The sequence below is a fragment of the Pinus tabuliformis genome, chromosome 8, assembly GCF_031772625.1.
Source record: "Pinus tabuliformis cultivar Carrire ecotype Pingquan chromosome 8, CPIR1, whole genome shotgun sequence".
Taxonomy (NCBI): Eukaryota; Viridiplantae; Streptophyta; class Pinopsida; order Pinales; family Pinaceae; genus Pinus; species Pinus tabuliformis.
The window spans coordinates 1,083,015,188-1,083,034,062 of NC_142294.1; the positions used below are offsets into that span (position 1 = coordinate 1,083,015,188).

Sequence of the window (18,875 nt, forward strand, 5' to 3'; positions counted from 1 at the left end):
CTGAGAAATACCCCTAATGAAAATCAAAACGAGCAAAGTTCAAACTCAAAATCAGTAACAGCAAACAATGATCTTCTCATTAACCATGAACAAATGATTACAACAATCCAATACAGGAGAGAAGTTCAATAAACAGGGTATATCTACATAGGTCAAACAGCTTGATCTCCTGGGAAGGTAATGGTATGCACTCCACTTGCTTGAGATTTCTCAAATTAACTCGCCCTCTAACTCACCACATTCTCATCTCAAGCATCCAAGTGGCAGAGGAAGGAAACCAACAAATAATGAAGATATCATGTGTAACTCTCCTAAACTGACACATTGCATCAAGTGAACTAAAGTAGATCTGAACTTTTCACTTTAGATAAGGCACACTATGCATGAGGAAGGGGGTCCACTAGGAGAGAGAATATTCTCTCTAATTAAAGCTCTCAAATCATTATTCAATGCAACCAACTCGTTGATACCTAATCACTAGTCAAATATTCAACTCCAATCTAAAATTAAAATTCCTAAAAATAGATACCTAAAATTTAGAAAATGAAAGAAATGATGCCTAATAACGAGTCCATTAACAATCCTAGATTGCAATCATCTAAAAATTGAGAAAACCCTAAATTTTAGCATACGAACAAAATCATCTAGAGAATAGGCCTGAAGCCAAAAAAACTAGCACTCCATCTTTGTGTGCAATATCTTCTCCACCAAACCAAGCTCATCTCTCAACAACTCAAACGTCCCCTTAGCTAGGGGGATTTTTGTGAAAATATCAACAACCTTTGAATCTATAGGAATGTATTCAAAAACTAAGTCAAATGGTTTGGGTTCAAGTTTGGGTTCAGCAACAATGAAATTCAGTGTGAATTCAATTTTACCAATGAAATATAAATAAGGTTCACCCATATACATGTTTTCATATATATATATATATATATATAGACACACACACACACTCACATAATATAAATAAGGTTCACCCATATACATGTTTCAATATATATATAGACACACACACACTCACATATACATATACATATCAATTTTGCTGACATCAGCATCAAGATAAAATTAGCAAGGGTCCCAAAAGGCAAAAAAATCATAAAAATTAGCAAACATTGACAAAATTGAAAAAAAATACAAAATAGTCATTTTTTTTCAATTGTTTTAACATCTAAAGCAACAACCACATCAAATAAATGCATTGCCACATAAATATGAAAACATAACTAATATATAAGATGTAAAAGATGTCTAGTGCTACATCACACATCAACACTAAATCATGCCCTAAATCCTAAGTCTTGATTGAGTCTCAAAATATCGACAAAAATATAATAAATGTATCTCAACATCCAATGAAACTAGATAAATAAACTAGGGATTTCCTCTGCGCCTTTTACGAGCAAAGGTAATCGCCTTTCCACTAGAGGAAGAAGGCCCTAAGGTCAGCATTAGACTCTGATGTCCTCTAGAAGAAGAAGAAAATTGGTCTCTTCCTCCTTTCCTCTCCAAACTGTTTTTTCCTAAGTTGCATGGTACGGGGAAATAGAAACGTGTATTTGAAACAAGAACGCACTAGAAACATAACCCCCAAAAAATCAAGAAATGGGGAAACGTGAATCACGAATAAATGAGCAAGTGCCAAGGCCCAAGAAAATCATGCTATAACAAATACCTACATATCATTGAAATCATTGCCTATATTGGGATCCTCATCATCAATATCACCCTCTAAGCAATAAAATAACATAGAAAAAGCTTAACATGTCAAATGGACATTTTGTTTGAGTGATGGGTACACTTTTACTAGGATCATGACAGACGAGTTCAACAATCAATGCCACTAACATTAAGGTACATAGAGGGCTTGGTGCTCTTGATTAAATGTTAGTTCCATACCCTTGCACACAACATAATCCAATGGAAACTAATGAGAAATCAAGTGCTACAAGATAATGATAGATTTCTCTTAACTTGATAATTACTTGTGAATGTTTGTTGGCTTATTATTATTTATATTACCTTCTTCATCAAGTAATTAGACAAATGTGTAAAACATAAAGATCACAAAGAGACAAAGAACCCCAGAAATTAGGCTCCAAGCCAGGGCAAAAACCCACGAGGGGGAAAACCCAACAATCCTTCTCTTATAAAATCAGATCAAAATATCCAAGACGAAGACCCAAAACTGCCACCAGAATGTCAAGTCCAACCCTCCTCCAAGTCACCTCCAAAAATGATCAACTCTTGTCAAAGTCAGCGATGGTCAAACTATCCAAATCTGGTCAACATTTCAGGCTTGGAGTGGGAGGCCGAAATTCGGCCTGTGGCAACCTCAAAAAATTTTGGCCTTTATCACAAAAATTACAGTCACACATGTGAGCAACTCCAAGGTCAAAATTTGGTCAAACTAGGAATCTTTTTCTTCTTGCTTTTGACTTTGTCCTTCTCTCTCTTTTGATTTCTCTTCTTCGCTGATTTCAGACATATCTTGTTTTTTGAATGGATGATCTTCAATTGGATCGAAAATGCCTCTATATATAGGTGTCCAGGAGGTCAAATAGATGGCTCTAGGAGGCCCAGGCCGACTTGTTCCAAAGAGGGCCAACTTTGATCATTTTGGTGGACTTTGACTCAATATAAAATTCTTTTTCTTTTCTTTACAAAAGTCTAAATAGGACTTGACTCAAATACATTTGCTTTTGACTCATAATAAATTATCTTTGACTCTTTTCACTCTATATGCATGAAGAATATGCTTTGACCAAAAAATAAAATAATAATAATGAATATAATAAATATATCAATGATAAAAATTACATTTTATTACATTATGAAGATTGACACTAGTTACATTTTCAACAAAAATTTTGCAATCCCCTCAATCTTGAAATCCTAGAAATTGTTAAATTTGTTGGATTTGGAGTGGGTCTAAAATTCTACTTTCACTGTAAGAAATCCAATAAGGTTGGAACCACTCTCAAACATCCCGAGTCAATTAATGGTAATGTTAAAAATTTATCATTACCATTTATTACATAGAATATTCTTAATCTTACCATTAATTTCACAACATTAGTAGGGCCCTAGCATTGAATATTAATTTGCCCACTCATAAATTATTGTCTTTTTTAAATGGTTTGCGCTCGGCCCACACGCACCACACAAGCATGTTTTACCGCCCCACAGCTTTCGTATGGATGTTAAAACGCAATGTAGGACATTGAAACACGAGGTTTACTGCCTAAAATGTGTTTCATTCTTTTCAAAAAAGTGATCAACCCAGCTAAAACGTGTTTTGGGCTCATTTCAGCCATGTTTTGGGGTTTTCATGCTGAAACGCAGTTGGTATGGGCGGTCCCACGTTTCCTGCAACTTAGCTTCTTTCTATTTGCAAAATGAGTCAAAAAAACCCTGAAAAAAATAGAAAACTTAAAGTGCCTTTGTCCACATGGCTGGCAATTTTTTTGATCATGTCATGATTTTATCATGATTTTTACAATATTATCACGATTTTTTCACTTAGTAAAAAATGTTGATTTTTACTGGCCATACAATCGGTCAAGTATAAAAATCACCACATTGTGACTTTTTAGTGATTATCATGATTCATAACTATGATACATATATATAGTTATATTTTTCTATGCATAGTTTATATTAGTAAACTTTTAATTTTTTATAGATATAACTTATATTAATCTATAATAAATATAAGATTAAAGAAACATATAACCAATTTTTAAAAGATTAATTTATGTATAAATTTAAAATACACTAACATAGACATTCACTTAAGTTATAAGTTACATGATAAATTGACCAACTATTATGAGATTGTAAATGCAACATAGAATTTTGTGGAACGTTAGACATGGCATAGAAAACAAAACAAAAGCAAGGGAAAGGGGAGATGAAATTGAGTGTCAATGTTCAAAACTCATGGAGTGTAACAGCACTAGAATGCAAGAGCATTGAGAGGAAATGAAATACCTTCAGTTGGGTTGTTCCATGTTGCCTTGCATAATATGTGGTGCAAAGGTTCACACCCACAAACTCCACCAACCCTTTATGGGATTTGACTCTTCTGTGAAGAATGTTGGTAGTACATTGTGGACTCTCTCATTGACGTTATATAATCACCCACAAACAACAATTCTATGACCCTGCACACTACGCAATAGTATTATATTAATATATTTATTATGTATACATATTAGTATATTAAGACGTGTTTGATGGTTTCCGAATTGGAAACCTTGTGCTCCTAGATAGTTATGATATTTTCAAGAGAATCAAACAGGGCCTCAAACCATATCATAAAAGAAATACACTTCTAATTCAAAAGTTACAATTGCAACCTACTCCGTTGACACCTTGACTACCCCTCAAAGTTCATGTCTAATTTGAATTAAAGTTAAACAAATCTTAACTAAGGCATTCATATTCGATTAAATTCAAACTTGAAGCTTCAGATTTGGCAAACCCTATGACTTCGCTCCAAATCATTGTTCTCCTTTGTACTATGTTTAAACCTTATATACTTTATTTTAATTTGTTTAGATCAATCATGGAAGATTGCACTCTCAAATAGCTTAATGCAACTCTAATTATCACCATGAACAACCCTAATTATCACCATGAATAATAGTAGGATCCAACATCTGACCAATCAAGTCAGTGACCAACTTGCAAAGCCAAGTTGCCTCAAAACTCAATAAGGAAGCTACAATGGATTCTACTTTTTGTTGAATTTTCTACAAGTTGTCTAGTAGAAACCAATTTTCTGATTTGATAATCACTACCTAATGATCTTTAAACAATTTGTGTCGTGCCACTGATATCACTGAGCAATTATACACAGAAAATATCAACAATAAATGTAGCGGAACAATAAAGATCATAGAAAGACATCCATGCACTATAGAAACAATAATTTTACCCTGGGAAACCCAACCTTGGGAGAAAAACTAGCAACTTTTATTTTAAGGATAAATTATTCTTCAGCAAGGTTTACAAATCCAATTTGTCTAGAAATGTGTGCCAATGTCCAAGTCAAAATACCAGTCAAACCTTATCAAAATAAGCAACAAGATAACACTAGTTAAAACCAGTCAACTTTGGTCAAATTTCTGCCTCGTCAAATTCGGCCTTGCAATCAAACTAGAGTCAACATAAGTCAAATTTGATCAAGATAGATGTCATATTAGCTTGGACAATGCCTAGTCAAGCTTGGTCAAACAAAGTCAACGATCTAGTCAAAAACTCGGCCTTCTTTCTCCACATGTGCAGTCAAGAGAGAGATAAAAATAGAAAAGATAACCTCTGAAACAGATCTCACACTTGCTTTTTCGTTGGTGAGAGAATGAGGCATCACATCATATATTTATACTCGTTGAATGGGGGTAAAATAACCCAAGGGACGCACCCTTTCACCCCCTAAGCCAACTTGACTTTTTAGGCCAACTTAGAGACCTCAAAAAATAAATTTATTTAATTTTTCTAGGCCATACAAGAATACCTCCCAATGCCAAAAAATTCAACACTCCCTCTTAGCGAGGGAGGTATTCTCCTTGGTTGTAGTTTTCTCCTTAGCTGGAATTTCTCTCCACAAGAAAAGTTCATGAGCTTGCTATGTTGATGTAGTGTCTTTTAACATGCACGCCTATAGATCACTCCATCCTAGAGTAGGCAATGTGAGTATCCTAGGCCATTTACCCTTGGCCAAATCAACAACCAAAGTCCTTTAAGGATTCTCAGGTAAATGTATCAATCTCCTCTAATCAAATCAACGTGAACCAGCCATAGTCCTTCATGGCCTCTCCGGAGAGGATCTACCCCTATACCATTCACCACTGGCCAAATCAACACAGCCCAGCCAAAGTCTTTTATGGCTTCTCAGGTGAATTACATCAGTCTCCTTTGGTCAAATTAGCATGACCAAGCCAAAGTCCTTCAATGGCTTCTCAGGATAAGATCTGCCCAATCCTGCAAAGACATCAACACTCCCTCTCAATGAGGGAGACATTTTGCATCACGCCAAGCTTGTCTCTGAAGTATACAAACTTCGCTTTAGACAAAGGCTTGGTGAAAATGTCCGCAATATACTCATAGGTGGATATGTACTGGAGCTTCACTGCTCCTCTATGCACCATGTCTCAGATGAAGTGATATTTGATCTCAATGTGCTTCGACCTATCATGAAAAATTGGATTCTCTAAAAGCTTAACACAGCTTTAATTATCACAAAATATCAAGGGCGTCTCAAGCTCCTGATCAAATAGCCCTACAAGTAGCTTCTGAAGCCACATTGCTTCCTGACTTGTGGCACTCGCTGCAACATACTTTGCCTCTGTTGTACTGAGTGTGACAAAAGTCTGCTTCTTGATAAACCAGAATATCATATGAGTTAGTTTCCAAAGAACCCACAGTAATAACCATATTCTGTCAACGTTTCAAATCCTAACAGGGATCCATCATCATGACAATTTCTGAATGTTGATAGTAGAAGAGCTAAATGAGAGGTTTAAATAGTTATGAGGTGAGTTGATTTAAGGATGAGATGAAGGTCGGCTTTTTAATAATAATTATTATTATCCACATTTTTTAAAAAAAATTATTGTAATTATTAAGTTTTTTATTGTAATTTTTAATAATTTTTTAAGAGTTAATAATTTAGAAGTTAATTAATTAATTGGAAAATATTATAATAATAATTAAAAACTATTTATTATTAAATCTAATTACTAAGAGAATTAATCAGTTGATTAATAGAACTTCATAATTAAAAACTAATTCTTATTCTTAATCTAATATAAATAATTCTTAATATAATTTTTTTAATAATAATAATAATTAATAATAGTAATCATTATTATAAATATTTATTACTAATTTCTAATTCTTATTATAAGTACTTAATTAGTTAGTTTAATTGATTGATTAATAGACCTTATAATTATTAAGTACTAGTTATTATTATAAATAATAATTGTTACTAATAATAATAATAATAATTATTATTATTATTATTATTATTAATTATTATAATCATTATAAATAAATATTAATTATAATGAATATCAAAGAGTACTAATATTGTTATAACTAATTTAGATTGATAATGCTTGATAATATTAGAAAAAAAAATTATGTTCTTACTAAAAGAAACTAATCAACAAATTAATTAAAAAAAAATTATTTTAAAACTTTTTATTGTTATTAATTCATAGCTAGTTAAATGATTTATTAATAGATCTTAATTATACTATAAATAATTAATGATAATAATAATAATACTTATTATTATTATTATAAATAATTATAATAATCCCAAGTTGAAGCGACACCTCAAGGTGCTCTTTCTGTCCTCTGCGCTCCCAGCCCAGTCTGAATCTATATATCCCTGTAGCCTCACTTCACCACTTGAGACATATCTCAGACCATATCCAACTGTACCATGTAGGTACCTCAAGACATGCTTTGTTGCAACCCAATGTATCTACCTTGGCTCAACCATATGCTGGCTCAGGGTGTTCACTACAAAGCAAAAATCAGGCCTGGTTTTAACCAAGTACATCAAGGATCCAATCAACTACCTGTACATCATGGGATCCACTAAATTTGAATTTGAAGCGGAATCACTCAGCTTCTTCGAATTGGTCAACATAGGTGTAGCCATGGACTTACAGTCCATCATACCAAATCTCCTCAAAATCTGGACAACGTACTTCCCCTGTCTGAGGAAGATCTCACCAGGTCTCTGCCATACCTCTAATCCCAAGAAATAATGCATCAGGCCAAGATCCTTCATCTCAAATTCCAAGGCTAACTCCCTCTTGCACCCAATAATGAGTCTCTCTGCACCTCGATGAATAAATCATCAACATACAACACCAATATTAGAGGATTACCATCAACAACCATGTAGTAAAGATCTAGATCCGCAACACTCTTGGTGAAGCCCAAACTCATCAAGTACCCATCAATCCTAGAATACCATGCCCTGGGTATCTGCTCGAGTTCGTACAAAGCCTTCTTCAGTCTGGAAACATGGAACTCCTTCCCATGTACCTCAAAGCCCTGAGGTTGCTCTATGTACACTTCCTCCTCAATTACACCATTGAGGAATGCAGTCTTTACATCCATCTAATGTATCTTCCAACCCATAACAAAAGCAAGAGAAACAATAGTTCTAATAGAAGTGTACATGGCAGCTAGAGCAAACATCTCCTCATAGTCCACTCCCTATTTTTGGGAGAACCCTCTCACCACGAACCTCGCTTTGTACTTCTCGATGTCGCCATCTACTACATGCTTGATCTTATAGATCCACTTGGAAGTCACCACTGACTTCCCTTCTGGTCTCGAAACAATCTCCCACACATCATTCTTCAAGATGGATTAATACTACTCCATCATGGCATCCCTCCAAACCTATTGGCTTGTTGCCTCCTCATAACTGGAAGGTTTAGAATCAATGATATGGCTCATCAATGCGCATTAACTCAAGAACCCCTGAGGTCGTTTGCTTTCCCTGAAATTACCTCTGGGAGTTGCATGCCCCTCTGCATTGTGCAAAGTGTCACAAAGCCACAACGGCCTCTTCTTGGTCATTGTAACATCTCTAGGCATGTCCATTGGCTCTGCTAGTTCTACTGACTCCTGATAGTCTAAAGGATGATTGACTGGAACAGAGGGACCTGTACCTGAATCCTTCAGAGCTTTCTACTCCTCCCTATCAATATCCATGTGGGACTCTTTGGACAACCTGAAGGCTACCTCCTCATCAAAAATAACATCCCGACTAACCTCAATCTGTCGTTGTCCTGGAATGTCGTTGTATCCCATAAAAGTACCCTTCTTCCAAAAAGGTTCTAGCTTCTTCCTCTTCTCCTTGGGCACGTGAACATATACTAGACAACCAAAGCTCCTCAAATGACTGACTTTTGGCTGGACTCCTATTAATGCCTCCTCAAGAGTCTTGTCCTCCAATATCCAGTGAGGACTTTGGTTCTAAACATAAACAGTTCTATTGGTTGCCTCTGGCCATAAGAACATGGGTAGATCCTAATCATGAATCATCGACTTCACCGCTTCCACAATAGTCATGTTCTTCCTTTCCGCAACTCCATTCCGCTGAGGGTTATAAGGAACTATCCACTCCCTCTTGATCCCTACCTCCTTGCAGAAATCATTGAAGTCTCTAGAAGTGTACTCTACTCCATTATCTGACGTCAAGACTTTGATCTTCCTTCCTGCCAAGTTCTCTACCTGAGCCTGGAATTCCTGGAACTTGCTGAAGACCTCATCCTTGGCCTTCATAAAGTAGATTCGAGTATTTCGAGAGAAATCATCAATGAACGTTACGTAGCACAATTAGCCACACAAGGAGGATGTAGTCATATGTCCACATACATCTGAATGTACTAGATCCAAGATCCCCTTGGATCTACTATCATGGCTTGGAAACGATCCCTTGGCATTCTTGCCAAGTGCACAACCCCTGCAAATGCCATCATGTTCTACCTGGAGCTCTGGAAGACCTATAACCATTTGCCTCAATGCAAGTAAAGCCCTGTATTGTAGATGAACAAATCTCTGATGCCATAACTCACACAAACTCATATTGTCATGTACCAATGCTTGGGTTGCTCATCCTATAAGTCGATATAGACCTCCCTCTCGAACACCAAATACTTCTGCTGAGTCCATTCTTGAGCCCTTAGGCCATATAAGAATCTGAACATCCATAAATGCAACTCAATAAGCTCTATCTTCAGTGCTGAGATAGAGAATAGATTCTTCTTCAATCCTAGTACATATAAAACATCTCTCATGTGTAGTGGATCTCCGGGCTCCAACTGAAACGAGGTTGACCCAACTCCCTTCACTGCATACTTGGCATTGTCTCCAAGTTCCACCTGCAATGTTGAATCCCTTTCTGTCAAATCAGTGAGAGAATCTCGAAAACCTATCATGTGCCTAGAAGCACCATTGTCCCCCAAACAAACATCATAGTTATTGGTAATAGTGACTGAAAGCGCAAAGACAAGGACTTTCTCCTCAACTCCCTCTGGCTCTAGAATGACACCATCCATCCTGCTTTTCATTCTGTGACTTAGCACCATTTTGACAAGAGATCAAAATATCCAATCAAGTTGTTGAATACTTGTCTCTTAGACTAACTTCAATGACTACACTTTCAACAATGCTCTAAAACCATGTTGAATTTTCTAAAAGATGTGCAGTAGAAACCAAATTTTTGATTGATAATTACTACCTAATGATCTTTAAACGGTTTATCTCATGCCACTAATATCGTTAAACAATTATACACAGAAAATCTCAATAGTAAATGCAGCGGAAATAGTAAAGATCATAGAAAGATAACCATGCACAATAGAGACAATAATTTTACCCTGAGAAACCCGACCTTGGGAGAAAACCTAACAACTTTTCTTTTTAGGAGAAATTATTCTTCAACAAAGTTTACAAGTCCAATTTGTCTAGAAATTTGTGCCAACGTCCAAGCCAAAATATCAGTCAAACCTAGTCAAAATCAACAACAAGATAACACTAATCAAAACTGTTGTTTTTCCACAATACTGGTGTCTAGGATAGAATCTTAACGCTATGAAACCAAGTATCACAACGAAACTACTTTGCGCGATGGAATATAAACAATAGTAAATCTACTAGTGCACAAAACATAGACAACTTTTTACACAATTTTGTACAATAACCCAACTTTGTTATATTAATCAAACTGAATAATACAATATCCTAGGGCTCCCGTACAGGAATAATGGCCCTCATACATCCACTAGTACAAGAATACAAAACTAGGCCTTGGAGTCAGTCCATCGACAACCAATCTACCCTCAACAAGATACTCTGACCAGATGGCTGTAACGCGCTCTCTCAGCTCCTCTCAGTCGTACCGTGTACCTGCCCGGTCCTTTGGCTCCCGATCTGCAACACTACCTCCATCAACAATCCAAGTCCATCTGGCCATTGAACCTCGGCTATCCAATCTGCTCACTAGTTGTGCCTTACTCTATCAAGGGCACAACACATCGAGACTCATGTTGAGTTGTTCATAACTCCATTTGTTAACAACTCTCATCTGCCCCCTGCTGCTCCTCAGCTACTTAGGGACTTCAGCCCACTATAGCCTTCCTACGCTTCTCTAATGAAGACTAACATAGGGCACGGAGGGCTGCCACCTATCACTACAAGATGTCCATCTCTCACAATAAATACGGGTTAGGAAGACTACCCTCAGCAAACCCTTGAGCTCTTCTTCTGCCACTCTAGCAGCTACTTTTGTCCATTAAAGTGTTGCACACCAGGCTCCAACTTGGGCAGTATCACACTGCCCTCCAACAGACCATAAATGCCCAATCCACTATCCACTCTCACGCTGCCCTCCAATAGACCACAAGTGACCAATCCTTATTGTAGAATTTGCTCCTGGTTAGGGCATTCAACCACTATGAAGACCCTTCCCCTTGGCTGCCAACAGACTTCACCAAACTGTCCTCTTCTAGGACACCCATCCAACTAGCATTCATCCATCATCAAGGAGTCATCTATAATGTACTGCTACTGCCTCCTTGCCTCGATTTTTGTGATTCTAGAAGACTAGTTAGGGCACCCTACCAACCCTAACCCATTGCTCCAACACTGTGTGATCTTCTCCCAAAGGACTGCTCCTTTTGTTGTCCAAAGATAGGCAACAAACTCTACCCTAGGGTATGAGGTTGCTCCTCGACTTACCCTACAGCATTCCTATACCAACTAGCAATAAGAATGTTGGGCATACATATGGAGACTCCCCCTGAACTACACCGCAATCATCTCCAGGAGCTGTGGCCTAAGGGACAAACCTAACTTAGGCCTAGCTACCCTCAAAAGAGTCCCTTCAATGTGTTGTTGTAGCAACCATTCTCTGCAACCCTGTAGATAGAGGTAACCCACACACAATCAAGCACAAAACGCACTCGTACATACTTTTGATTTGTTGTGCCCTGATCTGGCTAAGGAGATATACCCATGCTACCCACAAACGCCCTTATGTCACCTTCCTACTACTTCAAGGCTACAGCCTATTCCACAAAGAAAAACTGCACCAAATTGCAGAGATACTCTCCAAACTCGGCGGCCCTTTACTCCTTTTTCTAGCCTCAGACTCGCACTCCAAATCGCAAAGCTAAACCATGAAGTTGAATGCACTTAGGATAATCTTTTATGCCTCACACTTGACCTCTATTTATATGCATCAAGTGGCTCCAACGAATTTGTCTTTGGGCACTACTTAACCTCATGTCGACCTACCCAACTAGACAGAATAACACACCATAACTTCATTTGTACAACTCAGATTCGTGTGATTTTCGTTGCGTTTGGTTACTCTCAGAGCCCTCTATCAACTCAAATCATCACATGTAAAAATCTCCTCACAAATTCACACCCACATGCTTGGGTGCAAAGCCCACAGGCTTGGGTTTCATGCCCACAAGCCATACTCATGTGCCAACTCCTCCACAACCCTCAATCCTCAAGGCTTGGAGTACCTCCCAAGCTACAAATCCCAACAAAAACCAGTCAACTCTAGTCAAATTTGGACCTGTGGTCAATTGTAGCTCCGTCAACATAAGTCAAATTTAGTCAAGACAAATGTCAAATTAGCTCGGTCAATGCCCAGTCAAGATCAAGCAAACAAAGTCAACGATCTAGTCGAAAACTTGGTCTTCTTTCTCCACATGTGCGGCCAAGAGAGAGAGATAAAAGTAGAAAAGATCACCTCTGAAACAAATCTCAAACTTGCTTTTTTGTTGGTGAGAGAATGAGGCATCACATCATATATTTATACTTGTCGAATGGGGGTAAAATAACCCAAGGGACACACCCTTTCACCCCCTAAGCCGACTTGACTTTCTAGGTCAACTTGGAGACCTCAAAAAATAAATTTATTTAATTTTTCTAGGCCATATGAGAATACCTCCCGATGCTACAAAAAATCGACAATTTTGCTAAATTGAGGGCAATTATTGCATGCTTTTTGCTAAACCAAGAAATTATACATGTACCCAAGCTAAAACAATAGCCAGAAGTGTTTTTTCATGTCCTACTCCCAACTAATTTAAATCAACAAAAACATGGAGTAACAACTCACCATCTCTTGCATATCACATGCCATAATGAATAGTGCCCTTGAAGTATTTCAGCATGCTTACTAGCATTCCAATGACACTATTGAGGCTCAACCATAAACTTACTATATTAACTACATAGCATATGCCCAACTTGGTATTCATGAAGTACATCGATGACTTGATCCATTACCTACATAGAGTAGGATCAACTAAATCAGAATCTTGACCACGGGTCAATTTTAGATTGAGAACCATTGGAGTAGGCAGAAACTTGCAATCCAACATCTAAAATCTCCTCATAATCTATAAGGTAAACTTCACTTGTCCAAAGAATGACTTTTGTTGCAACTTACCAAACCTCTAATCCCAAAAAATAATGCAATAGAGCAATGTCCATCATTCAAACTCACTAACCAATTTTTTCTTACACCACAAAATGAACTAGTTGGAGTTTCTTGTAATGATTAATTCATCTCCATATAGGACCAAGACAAATAGATCAAATTTATCGATTACAAATTAACAATTAGAATCTGCAAAATTCTTGGAAAACCCTAACTTGTGTAAATACTCATCGATCTTGGCATAGCATGCCCATGGCGCCTGCTTTGCAATATAAAGACATTTCTTCAACTTGCAACCATGGGTGTCTGTGTTAGAGATGAATTCGGTTATCCTTGATCTTATGAGTTGAGTTGAGCCAACACTAAATCCTATTTCAGCAATTTCAATTCTTCCTAAACAATATCTGCAATATCCTTCCCTATGTTCATCCCTTGCCTTGAAACAACTTCTGAGCAACTCACAAGTTGCCACTTAGCAACATGTGAGTACCCTCAAAATATACTAAAAAATCTAAAAGGTAACAAAGGTACGGGCTTTTAGTAGAAGAAGAAAAAGTTGTATCCTCTACAACCCAAATTTTAAGCCCCAACTACTTGAACTAACTCCAAAGCATATAAATAGAGGGTTCATGGTTTGAGAAGGCAAAACACCCATGTGCTAAAAAAATAGCCTATATGTATAATCTGAATTAGGAAAACCCCTATGTCCCTTTCCTCTTGAGAGAAACTTCATTCTTTCAAGGAGAATGGTGTCATATGTTATTATCCATTAGTCTATTAATGTGCAGACCTGAAGAGGGTTGTGGGTGGCTACATAGTCCCAAGTGAGAAGTTTCTTCTTATTGTGGCTCAATGTGATGTGCAATCTAATGTTATTCTTCTGGTATGCCTTGGGCTAGAATGCTTCACAACTACTCAATCAACATCTTGTCAAAGTTGGCTAGGTTTTTTCCATTGCACTACTGAAACTTCTCATCTAGCTTCTTCTCCAACTTCTTATCTAGCTTCTTATTAAAATTCCAAACCAACTTGTTATCTAGCTTCTTATCGAAATTCTCATCCAACATTTTAAACTAGTTTTCCAAACTATTCAACCTGTCTCAAGTCAAGCAGATGGTCGTGTTGTCCAAAGAAGTATGAGATGGTTTATAGGTATTATCCTTCATGGGCGAGCTCACTAAAAAGTTATTGGGTCCTAAGGACAAGGGATTGTCATGTGTTATAGTTTTTTGATATACATGTGGGGTTCAATAGTAGTACTTGGCACAATAACTCCAAGCACTAACTAAAGGAATTCAACCTACTACACAACTACCCAAGTACTAGAAAGTGGTCTGCATGTATTCCTCCCTTACCACGATTTTACCCAATGAACGACAAACCACTTGTTATTTAAAGACACCAGAACACATATCTTTAAAAAAAAAAAAATTATGAGCTGGCTAACAGAAGAAAAAACTCTTAAAAACACTAAAAAATAACTTGTGTAAGGTAGGGTTTGAGGCTGAAAATGTAAAATGATCACAACTTCTGCTATATTTCTCAAATTTCCTATTACAACCCCAATTATGAAATGCCACAGCTTCTCTGGATTTACTAGCACTAGTTTGCCTGAAATCTATGCACTTGATCAAAAGATATCTATCTGTGAAATTTGAGGCCTTCCCAAAAAAACCTAAAAACACATTGATTTTAAATCAACAATATCTCCACTTCCTGGACTCTGTTTTGTTAAAAAAAAATTGAAATTGGATATTTTGTCGAGAGGAATTCCATTCTTGGATTGGATTCTCCAAATTTTTCACAGAAAGTTTCAAAAATCAACCTAAATGTTGCCATCCTCTTTTTTTCGTTAAAAACTAGTAAGGAAAAAAATCCCACTATATGCCCAAAACTTTTTCCAGGGTGCCCAAGAAAGAGCTCAGAAACTACTTGTAGTGTAACTAACTCCAAAACTTTGGAGAAAACACATAAAATGTAGTGCAAAACCCAAGAATACGAGAGAAAAGAGAGATAAACCCTAAGAAAAATTTCTTTCATAATCAAAAATAGATAGCTTGTTCCCTTACGTCTTCAAGGGGACAAACTCTAAAAGCAATGCTCCAAATACAATCGTAGTTGTTGACAAAACATTACATAACCTTCTACTCATTATATAATTTTTCGTAAAGAATCTTAACTATCTATGGACCCACTTAAAATGAGAACCTAATAACAAATTTGAGCTTTATTAAAAAAGGCATTTTTTACAATGAGTTACTATCAACTAACTTTTTAATGGGCCTTATTCAATGAAGGTGGCCTCATACATTAATATAGTGTCTAAATAAGGGGGTTCAGGTAAGAGTCAAGACCCTAACATTCAACACATACACAGCCCATCAGGCTAGGTTGGGCAGTGGACGTCCTGCACCAGAAGGTGTTTGTCAACCAATATATGGGCCCCGCCTATGTTCAAAACTCGGTTTCTCTGTCTAGCGAGGCTTGTGGGCAGTTGGGCGGTTGCACAAGGCTCAAGAGTATAGTCTCAGTCCCAGTGACTCAATACCAGGTCTCCTCGGTAATAGGCAGCAGGTCTACCGATTCTCCTTATTTAAAAAAAAAAAACATTCAACGCATACATGGAAAGCCAAATGGAATGAAAGGAATCTCAGTGCCAACTTCACGGACGTTGTCAAAACCTTGACCAAGAGAGTTGACCACAATTAGGATGAACCATACAACGTCTAGGTAATCCATTTATTCCATAAAGACATGTGAACTGAGAAGTATATAGAGAGTTTCAAGGTAAGAATGTTCGAGCCCTGTTCATTAGAACAACCCATTACATTATCTTTAAGAGCCGAACAAAAAAATAGAGGCCTTGAGTAAGAAAACAGTCTTATCCGATAGGAGAGGTTATACAACTAAAAGAAAAATCAAGCAGGAAGGCAGGGTTGAACTTCAAAATTTGCAAACCCTGCTCAGTCAATAAAGCAAAAATCCATCCTCCCATCCACAAACATCTAATGGTCTTGTTTTAGGCCGCGTTGTAAATGGCATGCATGCAGGTCATACAGCTTTTCATAGCCATAAAATTGCACCACTGTGGCTCTGAAACTGAGACGAATAAGGAAACCATGCTTGACCAGTTTGCAAATGAGTCTGAACTGGAAGATCAGACCTCTCCTTCCTCCGACCTCTCCTTCCATGGAGGAAGGGGAACCATGACAATCCATCACAACAATGTTTGGCCTTGGTCGACTAGATACCTTCAAGTCGCTCGCTGCTATTAAAAAGAGCAAGGTTCTAGTCATGCTTGTTGCAGGACAACCTTGACAAACAAGATAAATAATCTGAAACATATTGTCAAATAATAGCAATAATTACCAGATACTCATCCCTATGCCAAGTGCCGAATGCAATTGATCACCGGAGATATATGATGCTTATCATCCGCGGCATTAATATTAATTAACATAAAATAAGAAGATTCAGGGACCTCTCGCCTCTGAGACTAGCAAACCAAATGACTATATGAATGTGATAGGAAATTGGAATAGAAATATAAATAGGAATAGGAACCTCTTGAAAGCTCTTCACGGTCTTGCCAAGGCTTTTTCCAATTTCTGGAAGCTTCTTCGGCCCGAATATGAGGGCTGCCACTCCCGCTATCACAGCAAGTTCTGGTACGCCCAATCCAAACAGAGCTGTCACTCTAAACCCCCTTCTCTGCTCTCGTCTACTTACCGTCAATGCTCTCGAACATGATAAGTCTCTTCCGCCTCGGAAAAATATGCAGGAGCTAGCATGAAGGCCTGCAAAATTTGGATACTTCCAGCTGTAAACATCGACTCAACTCCACAGCTGAACTAATATATTTTAACACTCAATTTTAGAAGTGACAGAAGAACAGAGGAAAGATACCTGAAGGGCGAACGAGGTGGCTAGGCCGAGGTATCGTGGCCACACAGTGGGTTTGGGATGCCATCATCAAAACCTTACCACTCTCCATTTCCTAGTGCTCACTCACTGGATGCTTGGCTACGCACATGGATTAATTGAAATGATAAATGTATAAAGCGCTTAAATACCGACTCACACCTTCTCATCGTAAGCCAACCAACATGGTGACTGATTTCGTATTTTCTTATCCGACCATCCCATTTACACCAAAGGAACGAGAGGATATCTTTTACTAGCACAACCGATGTGGTTGATCACCAACTTATTTGAAAGTATAATAATACATATTTTATAATTAATATCTGATATTTAAAAGTATTATTATTATAGAAAAAATTAATTAAAATTATATTTGGCAAACATATATCGACAATCATATTTAATGAGTTAGTATCCGTAACCATAATGAGAAAATACACTTAAAAAAGGATTTAAGTATTTTGAAATTTGGTTCACATATCCTATCCAGGTCAAAAAATGGAAATGTTGTGTAAGCTTCATTTTTCAAAAATGAAAATTTGTAAAGTGCAAAACTCAAGAAAGACCAAAACAACAATAATGATCGGAATCGCATCCAATTTTGGGATGGTAATTTTGCCTTCCTTCCTCACAAAATCATCTGAAATAAAGTTGTAGAAAATGAAGCCTTCTGGATCACACAATCTCATTTTTGAAAGAGTATTAGCTATCTCGTTTGATTCTATGTATATGCATTAAGGGAATTTTAAGGTCTAAAAGGCAATTTTGCCTTCCTTCTTCACAGAATCATCTGAAATAAAGTTGTAGAAAATGAAGCCTTTTGGATCACACAATCCCATCTTTGAAAGAGTATTAGCTATCTTGTTTGATTCTATGTATATGCATTAAGGGAATTTTGAGGTCTAAAATAGGCTTCCTAAGGAAATTATAAAATAATAGTGGAAATAATCAAATAAGATTAGAATACATCATCAAATTTTAGAGGGAAAAAAAGAAAAAACTACTTTTTCAACTCGTATTTTCAACTTATCTCCCTACGTGTTTTACTCAAATTTCAAGTGGGAACACTCGTCGGATGCAAAATTTGACTCCTCATCCAAAGAGTACCCATGTTGCATACTTTCATGTATTTCTCATTTTTCGTGTAGTACAATCCATCAAAAGTATGCAACATGGGTACTCCAACGAGTACTCCCACTTGAAATTTGAGTAAAACATTAGGAAAATAAATTGAAAGTACGAGTTGAAAAAATAGTTTTATTATTCTATTATTTTTTAATCTTTTTACTTTTTTACTCCAAAAATGGTGAATCATCCCCTATGCTTGACATCATCATCTTGAATCCTATTGGTTCTTATAAAGTTTATTTTGATTGTGCATTTTTCTTAAGAGGCCTATTTTAGACCTCAAAATTCCTCTAATGTGCATCATAGTAAAGTTCAT

At 36.9% G+C, this 18,875-nt stretch overlaps 1 protein-coding gene across 1 annotated transcript in view; it reads right to left on the reverse strand.

Annotated features, from left to right (window-relative positions):
• LOC149239089 (Bacterial sec-independent translocation protein mttA/Hcf106) overlaps window positions 1-17,591 on the reverse strand; it is a 77,546-nt gene extending 59,955 nt beyond the window's left edge. Inside the window, exons 1-2 of the mRNA XM_089373319.1 lie at window positions 17,414-17,591; window positions 17,072-17,304 (exon numbers count right to left, since the gene is read on the reverse strand). Coding sequence (XP_089229445.1) covers window positions 17,072-17,304; window positions 17,414-17,501 — 321 coding nt within the window. The 5' untranslated portion in view covers window positions 17,502-17,591. The remainder of the gene's footprint in view (window positions 1-17,071; window positions 17,305-17,413) is intronic.
• Window positions 17,592-18,875: the final 1,284 nt, after the last annotated feature.